The 12,967-nt window shown below is 39.1% G+C and overlaps 1 protein-coding gene across 1 annotated transcript; it reads left to right on the forward strand.

Moving 5' to 3' along the window:
• Positions 1–498: 498 nt before the first annotated feature.
• LOC136231003 (two-component response regulator 24) lies at positions 499–1,512 on the forward strand. Its single transcript, XM_066020231.1, has 3 exons — positions 499–676; positions 869–1,063; positions 1,149–1,512. The coding sequence occupies exons 2-3, from the start codon at positions 878–880 to the stop codon at positions 1,329–1,331; spliced, it is 369 nt and encodes a 122-aa protein (XP_065876303.1). The 5' UTR covers positions 499–676; positions 869–877; the 3' UTR covers positions 1,332–1,512.
• The last annotated feature ends 11,455 nt before the right edge of the window (positions 1,513–12,967 follow it).

The following is a 12,967-nucleotide window of genomic DNA, read 5'->3' on the forward strand; positions in this document are numbered from 1 at the left end:
CATCTGATTTTATCCAAAAGCTATGTACCAACATGTGGTAGGATTTTAGAATTTAATGGAGAAAATATACTAGGCAGGAAATCAAAATGAGATTTTCTCCATTATTACATTTCCTAATTATGAATTATATATGATGAATATATACATATAATATATATATTTATGAAAAACTTTTTTTTTTTTAATTTCTTGGCACAAAAATGAAAATGATATTGATAAGGTCTTTTTCTTTGAACATGAAAGTTGGCCTATTTTACAACTAAGAATTACCAAAAATGAGAAAATCGTATCTATCTGTGCATAAAAGAACATAAAATCAGCGAAAAAGAAAAGGAAATTTGAAGAAAAAGTTGAAAAAATAAAAATAAAAAAATGAAATCACACGCAGCCGTTAAAGTGAACAATTATCCTATTTCCAGCAAAAAAAATCAAAGATTCCATGGAAACTTATTCATTATGGCAATCCTCATTTCAGGAAAAAAAATCAGATCTTATAGATCTTCTCATATTATAACACAATCTAACTGATTTAATACTTTTCATATATATTCTCACAATTATTCATTTAAAACTGGATTATTTATACTCTCATAATCCATTTCATTCTTATTCTCAATTTCATTTCCAGATCCTCATCTTCATCATCCTCGTCGTCGTCGTCATCATCGAATTTCCGGTCAGTATATACATAATTTTTTTTGTTAATGTAATTTCATAAAAAGAGATGAATGCACTTAAAGGGTCTTATGTCATACTCATTTTTTCCCCTCACACCAAACATAAAAAAATAGTTTGACTGGAAAAAGATTGTTTCTGTCAAACCCTAATTTTAATTTCTGATATAAATTTGTGAATTTTTCTGATGAAGAGAACAAAAATGAAAGCACTAGTTGTGGATGATGACAACATAAATCGGAGAATACATTGCAAACTTTTGCAAAATCTAGGGGTAGAATTTGAAGAAGTGAGGAATGGAAAGGAGGCTATTGATATTCATTCCTCTGGCAAAAAATTTGATCTTATTCTTATGGATTTAGATATGCCTATTCTCAATGGCATTCAGGTAATTTTATATTATATTATATTATATTAATTAATAAATGAATTTATTAATTATATATATATATTAATTAATAATTGTTTTGTAGGCAACAAAGCAACTAAGAGCAATGGGAATAAGTAGCATAATAGCAGGTGTATCTACCCATTCAATGGAAGAACAAGTTCAAGTGCAAGAATTTGTGAAATCCGGTTTAAATGATTATCAACAGAAGCCTTTGACTACCGCTAAGCTAATTGACATCCTCCGTAAGATTAACCCGCATTTGTAAGTACAAGTAGTGGCGGGATTAGGGTACCCGATGAGCCGTGACTCAAATATTTAATGATATAGAAAAAGCTATAGCATATCATAATGTATCAATTTAAAAAAATTGTTGTATTTTCTTCTTTTATTCAATGTAATAGCTATAATAGCATCCCAATGGTTCAATATATGTGGTATAAGTTTCAACAAAACATATGAGTGTCCTTTAATTTATTAGAATTTTTTAAAACAAAAAATTGATTAATAAGATTTTGGTTGGTGATAAAAATTTATAATTAGTTACTGGTTAGCATTATATATTCCATTTTTGTATATTCTATTTTTAGGGTTATTATAAATTACTCAAAGTTCTTTTTTTTTTTTTATTATTAAGAGGGTTTATTTATATATATTTGAGGATAGATATAAAATTGAAGAATTTGAAGAAAAAGAAAGAAGAGAGTAGGTGTAACTGAAGTTGGTGTGAGTCTTGTCATAAGTAACACTTTTATGACTTTTATATTATCTATAAGAGTTGGCTGTTTTTTTAAGATTTATGGACAAAAGGTTAAAATATACACCAATATATTAAAATAAATGGGTAATTATATTTATGGACACTGAAATTCAATGTTTTTACTATTATTTTTTTTTTAATAAAACTTCATTCCATTGAAAATAAGTCAAAAAAAAAAAAAAGGAGTCAACAGCATTTCTTCTAGGCTAAACAACCGAAATATTAATAAGCTTTTGATAGATGTAGATACTCAAACAAATGAGGACTATGATGAAAACTTATACATAAAGGTACTGAGAAAATTCTTAAACAATGTTATTTGAGGAAAAGTTGTTGAATTTTGATGGTTCAAATCAAGCTTGAGAATTTTCACTAAGATATGTAATGGTTGTCAAAAGCGGTTGCATGACTAAATTCAATTTGGACGTATAACGAGAAAGTTATGTTTTATGAACGTTTTGATCAAACAAACCATACTTAAAAATTAATTTTTGACCAGGTCGAGTCATGTCTCTAGTATCCATAAGATTCATAGCACTCCTTTCATAAGCAACTGACTAGATGTGATTTGGAGCTATAATAAGAAAGTTATGTTTCGTGGAAGTTTAGGTCAAACACGAGCTTTGTCCAAAAAAAGTAACTTTTCATAGGGTTAAGATCGACCTTAGGCATCTCCATGAAAGTTTCAGTGTGTCCCGATACGAGTTCAACAAATATTGTCACGCTTAATTTGGAAATCTTGGTAGAAAGTTATAGCTTTTGAAAGTTTTGGAGAAAATGAATGAAAACTTATCTTGAAATTTTCCTTGACACGTGGTTGCATGTATGCGGTCAACATTCGAAATTAAATGAAACGAAGCCGTTTTAAGTTGAAAAGCCGCATTTTGAACTTAATGAAACACTATTGTTTCAATTTAGCAGCGATGCATTTAAAAAAAATGAAACGATGTGGAACAATGCTATTTCATTTTGTTAAACAAAAAAAAATAGAAATTAAATTTTTTTCTCCATCTTCATATTAATTATGATAATCAAATCATTATTTAATATAATTGATTATCGGGTAAATTATAAAATTTGACCAAATTGGAGGTCCATTTACATATTTAAACTCATTGCACAACACACTATATCTAGACTATTTCATTTAGGAATTACCCATATAACATTAAGAAATTTCTCCCTCTTTCTTTCTCTCTTTCTTTCTCTGCGAACTCGAAGTGTTTGTGTTCTACGAACTTGAAGTGCTTTAAATCTCTGCATCTCTTCTTCTTTGTGTTTCTTCTCTTCGATTTCAATGGTAAAAAGCAGCAAGAAGATACGTATCTATTGTATTTATGCGATTTTGATTGGTTTTAGGGTTATGTGTTCTCGCTTTCATGTTTTTACGTTGTGTTTTTTTATTAGTTTATAGCTATATTTTGCAAAATGGACTTAGAAATGCATCAAAATGATAGTGAAGATATAATTTTGTCCAGAAAACGACTTCACAGTTAAGAGTTTTCTTCGTAGTTTTTGCCAATTGCGAAGCAAAATTATCGCGGTTGGGGCAAAACCACGAAAAAACTCACAACCGCAAAGTATTATTTCCCTTTGCAGTTGAGGTAACTGCTGTAGACACCGAGTCGGAGGACCTGTGACGAAAATCCACGACAAACGGCTAAAGCGGTTGATTCCATTAGTTAGGAAATTTAAAAAATCAAAGGGAAACTCGGAGAGCCGGCATGTGATAGCCCCACTAACAAATTCAGCATCTCCTGAGTAAGGTCAGGCATGTTCATCGTCGTATCGATATATGAGAGGGCCCCGGAAGTCGGACGTTAGCCGATGAATGACCAATGTCGCTCTCGGCCATGATCGTCGTTCCGTAAATAACGGCGCACGACGGGCCGCGTGTCGAGCGTTGCCCGTCGGACGATGGGCGTCGCCCGTCGGACGATGGGCGTCGCCCGTCGAGCGTTGGGCGCGGCCCGAGGCACATCAACGTCGTCCGTCGTCCGACGTTCGATGGGCGGACGCCCGCGGCGTCGGGCGAACGCTCAACGTTCGTTGGGCGGACGCCCAACGACGTCGGGCGGACGCCCAACGTTCGCTGGGCGGACGCCCGACGAGGTTGGACGAACGCCCAACGGCTGTTGGGCGCGCGCCCAACAGCAGTTGGGCGTTCGCCCAACAGAAGTTGGGCGTCCGCCCAACCTGATTTGGGCGTCGCCCAAGTCCCGTCGGGCGACGCCCAAATCTTTTTGGGATCCGTGCCTATAAAAGGCACGGATCCCCATGCATTTGAAGGAGGAAGAGAGAGATTTTTTGGAGCTTTCTCACTCTAGACATTTTTAGAGAGAGAAAGTCAATTTTTGGGAGAAAATATTTTTTTTCCTAAAAAATCAAAATTTTCTAAAAGTTAAATATTTTACCAAAACACCAAAAAACACCGAAAAATCATAATTCGTGGAATCAACCGACTTCAGCTGTCAATACCGATCTTGAGGTATTATCCGAGGACTAGACTCGTTTTATTTATTTTCTTCATTTATTTATTTTTAGGATATAGTTTTATTTATTTAGTTATTTATTTATCACGTTTATTTACTTTTCCGCGTTTATTTAATTCCCGTCTCGTATTAAACAAGGATTTTTGTTTTAAATAAAAACCCTCGATTTGACATCCCAACACGAACCGTGACCCAATTTGAGGGTAGTTCGGGATCAAAACGTTGTAATTATAAATTTTAAAAATATTTCCAAATAAGATTTTAAAATAAAACATTGTTTTAGGAACCTCTGTTATTGACTATGATCCAATTTTGGTAGTTCGGAGATCCAAAATGATAGAATAGATTAGATTTAAAGTGTTTGAATAAATCTGGAAAGTTAGGTGCTGTTTCTGTAATTCTGCCATTTACTGTCGCTAAAGGCTTTTTACCGACGGATTTTCCATTGGTAAACCTGCTGGAACTTTAAAAAGCCCATTTTTGAACATTTTTCTTACCTTTTTGGAATTAATTCTTATATATGTATATATGTAACTATGTAATATGTTTATCAAAATTATTTTGGGGGTATATAACTATTAAATACTAATTATACATCTATTTATTCTTTATTTTGATATCATTTATACTAAATTAGCTTTGGTAAATTATATGTATATATATATATGTATAGTTTTTTGGGTTTTTGGGATAATTAATCAATAGATGATGTTGGGGGTATTAAATCTTAGTTTGGAGTTTATTAGGTAAAAACCATTTTGGATTAAAGATTGTTTTTCTATGAATTTTATTCATTGTTTTACATAATTTTAACTTGAATAAAAATATATTATATCTAGTGGTGAAGCTCTTAGCCTAGTGGTTGAGAGCTTACCTATGCCTTGGGAGGTCATGGGTTCGAATCACATCCGGGTCTGGTAGGGATTTTTCTTTCTTCTTTAATATAAGCGCATTGTGCGCAAATTTTTAAAAAATATATATATATTATATCTAATAGTATTTTCATCATTGTTTTTACCTATTAATATGTATTATTTTTTCTATTTAGTTTTAATGGGTATTATTACTCATTTTTGTGTATATATATATATATTTCAAATGTATTTAGGGTGGGGTTTGGATTTAATTTGTTTATTGTTGTAATTGTGTTTAAGTAAGAAGTAAATTGAGTGAAAAAGGAAAAAATAAACCACAAAAGAGATTTTAACTTGATTATTTAAACTAATGGTTTCTAGAGGTTCCTAATGTAATTAAAAGGTTTCTCCTTAATTCTTTATCGTTTTCAAAACGATTTCTCAAATATCATGTTTTAAAACCTTAATTCGTTCCAATGACGGATTAAGCGAACTTTGTAATTAAAATCGTCTTTTAATTGTAATTAATAGATTTTTTGAATTGTTTTTCCAACTAAGCGGTTTTGTACAAAAACTAATGGACTTGTATGCTTAATCACGTTTTTTAGTTAAAGCTTCGTATCTCACGTTTTCAAACGCTCGAGTCGTTCCAACGGCGATTCGAGTCGATATCATGTAAATTGGGGAACGAGATTAACTTAGAGTTAATATATAAATTAAAGCATAAATCACACTGTGAATAAATCAATTCTTTCTTCTCCCTCTCTCTCCTATATACTTTAAATTTATGCAAAATGGGTGATTCTTTACTAAAATGGCTTTCAAATAACATGCTCAAAACGGTTTTCAAAGCGAGAAAGAAAAGGTTTCAAATGAATTTTAAACTTAAAGAAATATGCGATTAGTCCGTTATCGCCTAACACGCTAAGTAGGAGGCCGGTGGTTCATAACCGGGCGATGTCGGGGTGCCTAGTAGCCTTTCTCTGGAAAGGAGCTAGCCTTCTCAGCTCGTAACTAAGTTTCCCGAACCCTCACCGGTCTCCCGCAAGGGATCGGTGTTTATTTCCCATTCGTGGGTGGCGACTCTTCCATACTCCAGGCTCCGGTCCTGCTAAGCAGCTTGATTCCACGATTGGTTGCTTTCGGCGCCAATCACAGCATCTGTCGTCAACGGTGTCCACCCCCCGGTCCGCCCGGACGAGGCTGCGGCACCTACAAGTGGCGACTCTGCTGGGGAAGCAAGAAATTTGATTCCGGAAGGCGTGTATTAAGCCCTTAATGGGGACGGATCGTATTATTTCTTTTCGTATGCATTCATAAGCATTATTGCAAACCTTTTGGGTAATTTCCGCGAAACCTCTAGCGAGAGTCCATTCGTCGCTCAAAAGAGGCTAGTGTAAGTTCCCCCTTGCAGTAAGGCGCCAAAGGGTCCCCATCCATTCGTTAGGGGCGAATTTGTGCGGTCCTGTGAGGTCCCGCGATCAGCCGTGTCAGCATATAGTAGCCTTAGAAGTTTCCATAGGATTACCCGTTAATATTTTTGACGTGATGAATGAATCAGTTCGTGTTTTCAAATTGCCATGATACGTGTCTAATCCTAAACTATGTAAAGAAAATGAAACGATACGTTAATATATACTCTTGAACCGATATATAAACTAACCTAAAACATCGAAACGATTCGAACTAAAGACGACTTAGTCATCTCGTATGAATGAACTTGTGCGACCCGCCTGGTCCCTTTCCGTGTCCCGAAGAAGGCGTAGGTTCAGGGAATGTGTTATGACGTAAGCACGTATTAGTACAAATCGGTTTGGTATTAAGGATGGTTATATCTCGATTCAAAAGACTATATTAACGATAATCGTTGTTCACATTCTTTAATACGTTGGGATAAAGCGAGATTATGACGAACCGAAAACGAAGAACATTTCTATTTTGAACGACCCCGTTGTAACGTAAAGAGTTTTGCAAATGTGGCCCGTCCCTTCCGAATAAAAGACAAGCTCTTACGTTATAGCTTGCGTTGTTCTAAGGAGAAATGGACGTATCCGCAAATGTGACTAAGAAAATAAAAAAAATGAAACCGACCAAAATCATTCCGTATCTACGATATATGTCAATCCCGAGAGTAGTTAAAGAAAATGAACCAATGTCGTTGAATACGTGCATCGAACGGGTATATACGCCGCTTAAAATCACGAAGCCGAATTAAGCTAAACCGCATAATTGCACCATATGGACGAGACTGTGGGTTTGACTAATGGCTCGATCATTTCGACTGTTACCAAAACTATAAGAAATATGGCACGATCTGCGTGTTTGCTTGACTCGTGCCTAAATGAAAAAGAACGGTAATATCCCTGCTTCAAATAAGCATGTGATTAAACGCAACGTTGATTTTCTATAACCACGCTAGGATGATATATCCCGTAAATTGGAAGAAATAAAGAGTTGTTATTAGCCGAAAGATTATCGCGCGCTCAAATAAGACTCGTCGTCTTTTCACGTAGCTAAAACGAGCAAGCGGATTCTTGACGCTAGAAACAAACACGTTACGCGATGAGTCCGTTCCCTAAAATAAAGTGATATCATCACTAAACAAACACGTGGTTGCGTCTCTCGATAGATCCAAAAGATCCCGTTATAATCCAAAAATCGAGACACGAACCCATACGAATAAAGGGGAATGAGTCATTGTCAATAACGAATGATTGAACCAAAAGAATAACTCGTACCATGCCTAAATCCAAGACACGCCAAAAGGGAGTCAAAACCCGAACTAATGCGTCTCGCGAAATAACAAAAGACAAGTTATTCAGAGGGACAATCCAATTTGGTCGATATCTTAGTCACGGAATGTTGATACGTCAGAACGGATTGTATTGTTTGATGAATGATTTATTTTTCCACAGTAATCGATGGCATCATGCGTCCTCTGGCCCGTAATGTGAGCCCATACCAAAATCCTAGGAAAGAGACTTGGACCAACGAGTGTGTGGAGGAATAAGGATGGAAGAGAGATGGCGTGATAATTGTGATTGATATCTAACATTTTCTTTCTCTTGTTGCAATCTGATTACGCGTTATGTACGATTTTCGCTAACTAGTTTGTTTGTATAGATTTATATCTTGTTGCACATCCGTTAAGTCATATTTAAGTTATAATGCATTCTATGCTTAACGAATCATTGCAGTCATACCATATAGAGCGTTGCATGCTAACCAAATTGCGTGCAGCCATTCTAGGTTTCGTAGACTTAGGACGTGTTTATTAGGAATGTGAGAAAGAGTCGACCCCAGCGTTGCGTGTCATTCAGGAGGCATACCAGTTAGGTCGTGATGTATCCCATACGTCTTTGCCTTGTCGTACCTATGTGTTGGGACGCATCCTATGCGTCCTTGGCACGTCTCATGCATCTTCACCGCGTCGTTTGTATACTAGCTAGGAGGCATGTCCATTATGTCATGACGTATCCTATGCGTCTTCGCCTTAGCATACTATGCGTATGGTAGCATACCTCGTACATTTTTCCAGTATCGTAGAAACTAGTCAGAAGGTACAACCCTTATGTCATGGCGTATCCCCTACGCTTTGGTTTTGGCATACCCCGTATGTCGCGACATCTCAAATATGTTCTTACCTCGTCAAGAGGTGTATTGTTCTCTTGTGACGTATCCCCTATGTCCTTACTGCGTCCTGTCATCACGCGTCCACCTGTCGGGAGTCCCACCTGTTATGTGGTGACATATTCCTTGTGTCTTTACTTTGTCGTACCCTGTAGGACGTAACGCACCCCATACATCTTCCATTAATCCTTCAGACACCGATCAAGAGGCGTACCTGTTATGTCGTGACGTATCCTATATGTCTTTTCCCTGTTGTGCCTTGTATATTGTGACCCATTCCTTGTGTTTCTACCGTGTCATTACACACCGGTCAGAAGGTGTACTATGTGTGTCATAACGCATCCTGTACATCTTCGCCTCATTCCTTGCGCCAAGCGAGGGGCATGAGTTGCATGCCCCGTATATCATGGCGTATCAGGTGCTTGTTCACCATGTTATATACGTTAGACGAAAGGCATACCATTTGGGCCGTGACATATCCTATACGTCCTTGCCTCATCCCACCTTCCATATCGTGAAGTGTCCCATGCATGTCAGCTATACACTAGTCAAGACGTATACTCGATGCGCCACCATGCATCGCGTGCGTCCGGGTATTGTCAAGGTCGTACATCGCAATAGGTCGCATATGCGTCTTCCATATCAGATACGCTAGTCTAGAGCCATACCCCGTATATCATGACCTGAGTTCTCGTCTTGCTAGGTGCCTAACGGAAGACATACCCCATATGTCACAATGCAACTCGCGCGTCTTTACCATGTCTCGCATGCCCGTCAAAAGTTCTACCCTGCATGTTATGATGTGTCTTATATATTAGTCCGGAGGAGCACCTTTAGACCTTGAGGTATTCCCTATGTCTTCGTCGTGTTATACTTTGTGTGGGATACGCCGCGCACATCTTTATCGTCCTGTTTATACCATTAGAGGGTATACCCTGGCATCGTGACATATCACACGCGTCTTTGCCACCGTGTTTAAGTTATCTAGAGACATGTTCCATGTGTCGCGACGTACTCCGCCTCCCTCTATCATGGTTAGGAATACTGATCGTTAGATATGCATCCTTGCAAATCCAAACTGCTTGGTAGTCATACCTCGTTTGTCATAACATTCACATCGTGGGGCAAATTTCGTTCACTTTTCGCATGGTCGACTCGAGACATACTATGTGTGTCGCCACGTCGCTGACAACTTATCGATAGTTCAAAAAAAAGAAACATTGTCACGGTATCGGTTCCCCCAAGACTCGAAGTAACCATTCATCACATGTCTCATACACATCCTGCTTATGCCTCAAGACATACCATGTATGTCGATATGCCTTAGCCAACACATCTCAAGATTATGACCGGTACCTTGGACTCAAATGGAACCATAATCTTTCAAGTCGTCGTCACCTCCCTTTCGTATCTCAAGACATACCCACGTATGTCGCCGTGCTATACATAATGCCCATGTGATTCCAAATTACGTCGTTATATTATCTGTGCCTCTCACCTCGTAAGTTGTCATCATGACCTTCGTACGCTAAGACATGCCACGCATGTCGGCGCATCGTGCACCTATACTCCAAAGTTACGTTGTTGTACGATCGGTACCTTAGGGTCGAGTCAACTATTTCACACGAATCTCACTTACCTATCGTCATTCGCATCCGGGGGATGTAGTTCATACATAGCACCTCCGTATTTCAGAGTTGTGGGAAATGCCCTAAGCTTCGAAATGAACCCTTAACTCGTGTGTTGTCCACACCTCCCATTTGTACCTTTAGGTGTGCCACGTGGGTCGTCATGGTACCCCCTCGTATTTACATCGTCCCACTGTCTGGACCCCAGGTTCACATTGACCCTCGGACGCGTGTTTCATACGAAGTCATCGCGTCACATCCGCACCTTAACTGGCGCCTTATATGTCACCTCATCACATCTAATAAATCCATGCGTCATTGTACTAACCTCTTAGCTAGTAGGTCATCCTCGTGCCCCATTGGTACTCTCGGTCGTACCTTGGATATCGACACGTCAATGTACTAAGGTGACCCGCGCATCCTTGGCCTTCTTGAGACACCCCGTCATATCTTCAAAACGGCCAAATCGATATGAGACATACCAGGTGTTTCACCATATATCGTAACACGTCAGTATTCCAAACATGTGACGTTGGTGCTTCGAGCATGTATCAGCTTTCGGTGCATATCTCGTATGTCACCACTTGCGCTTTAGTCATACGTTGGGCCTTGTCAAAATGCGCCCCGCGTGTCGCCTTATCATCGGCAATATTTGTAGTCCGCGAATATGTCATTAGGCTATCCAATTCTGGACCGATCTCTGATGCGCGTTCTGTAGGTCATCCCTCGCACCTTACTCACATATCAAAGGCTGAGTCGTTTATACCATCTAGTCAGGGTTAAGATTGCGACACATACCCCCATACACGGTTTGGTACGTCCCATTCGCATGTCAAATGTCGAGTCACTCGTGTCATCGAGTTCAAGTCGAACCTGGGGCAAGTATCATATATGTCGTCGCATGCATCTCGCTTACATCTCCAATGTCGAGTCATTCGTATCGTCAAGTTCGAGTCAAACTTTTGGCACGTACCTGTTATATAGAGTGATTCATGTCGTCGAGTCTAAGTCATACCATTGGGCACGTACCCTATAGGCCGTCTCGGGCGTCCCGCTCACACCTTGACACACTGAGTTGTTCATGTCGTAAGGTTCCTGTCAAACTTTTGACGTACACCCCATAAGTCGTCACTCATGTCTTGAGTGCGCCTCAAACAGCGATTTGTTTATGTTGTCAAATCCTCGACACGCTCCCCCTACATCATTGCTACCATTGTCCATGCGTCCCAAACTTCGAATTTCCTTATTTACGAGTCCGAGACATATACCCTATATATCGCTATTTGGGTCTCGCTCGTATCAGTAGTATCGAGCTGTTCGCACCGCGTCTAAGTCCAACATTTGGCGCTTACCTCGAAGATCTTGGTTTACGCCTTCGTTGCTCATTGAATTGTTCATAGTGATAGGTTCCAGTCGAACTATCGACGTCTACCCTGTGTGTCATTGTTGGTATCTCAAATATCGGTGATAGACCAAGTATGTCATAAGTATCCACGTAAGATCTTTAGGGGTTCTCATAAAACATATTATCGTCGGATTTGCGCTATGAAACGATTTGACCTTTGACACATACCAGGTAAGTCATCGTTTCCATCTCGTTGGTACCTCGATCGGATTAGGACACCCCTCATTCTATCAGACGCACCAATATCCGCGAATACATCGAGGTATTTGTGTCTCTAGCTTGAGTTCATCCTTAAATTGCAGCCTGCGTGTCGATGTCTTGTCTAGCTGACACCTCCAATGTTGTTAGGAAGTACCTCTTGAGTCATCCCTATGCTTCATCTATGTCCAAAGTTGGTCAGATAATACGCGTGTCGTATGTGTATCCTATTCGTGTCTCATACCCAATATGTCGGATTTCCCCCGCGATGGTCGAAATCCCAAAATCAAGCCATCACATCGTTCATGAGTTGCGTATAAGTCAATCATGGGGGCACATCAAGTGTGACTCCCATCATGCCGTTTGGCTACCTCTAAGGCATACCATGTACGTCACCATATTTCCTAAATGCACCATGTTTCAAACCACTCTGCCACGACACTAGTGAGCCAAGTAGGAGTTAATAATTGGCATATACCTCGTATGTTGACATATGCATCCTATTCGAACCTCGAGTATCAGGTATTCCGTGTGCATTGTCCCGTCAAATAATACCCATCATCGTAATAGTTGTTTTCTGAGGGAAGCTGACAATTGGCGCACATCATGTATGTCACTCGCGTCTTCCTTATGCCTTAACCTGTTTGGGGCACACCCCGTGTGTTACCACTTTCTGAATAGCACGCCAAGGTTCCGTTGGTACATCTATATATTTGTATTTGGGGTTTAAACTAACCATTGACCCACGCCCCATATGTGGTGGTCACTTCCCGCTTGCTTCTAGTTTAGGACACACCCTCTATTTCGGCCTGTTTCAGGAAGCTTGTGTTTCCCAAAAAGGCGGTTCCCTGCTATCAGTATCGATACCAAGTAAACTTTGGACACATGCCCCGCACGTCTCCATCATGGTCTGTTTAAGTCTCGGACGTACCATGAG

This window comes from Euphorbia lathyris, chromosome 5, assembly GCF_963576675.1.
Source record: "Euphorbia lathyris chromosome 5, ddEupLath1.1, whole genome shotgun sequence".
Taxonomy (NCBI): Eukaryota; Viridiplantae; Streptophyta; class Magnoliopsida; order Malpighiales; family Euphorbiaceae; genus Euphorbia; species Euphorbia lathyris.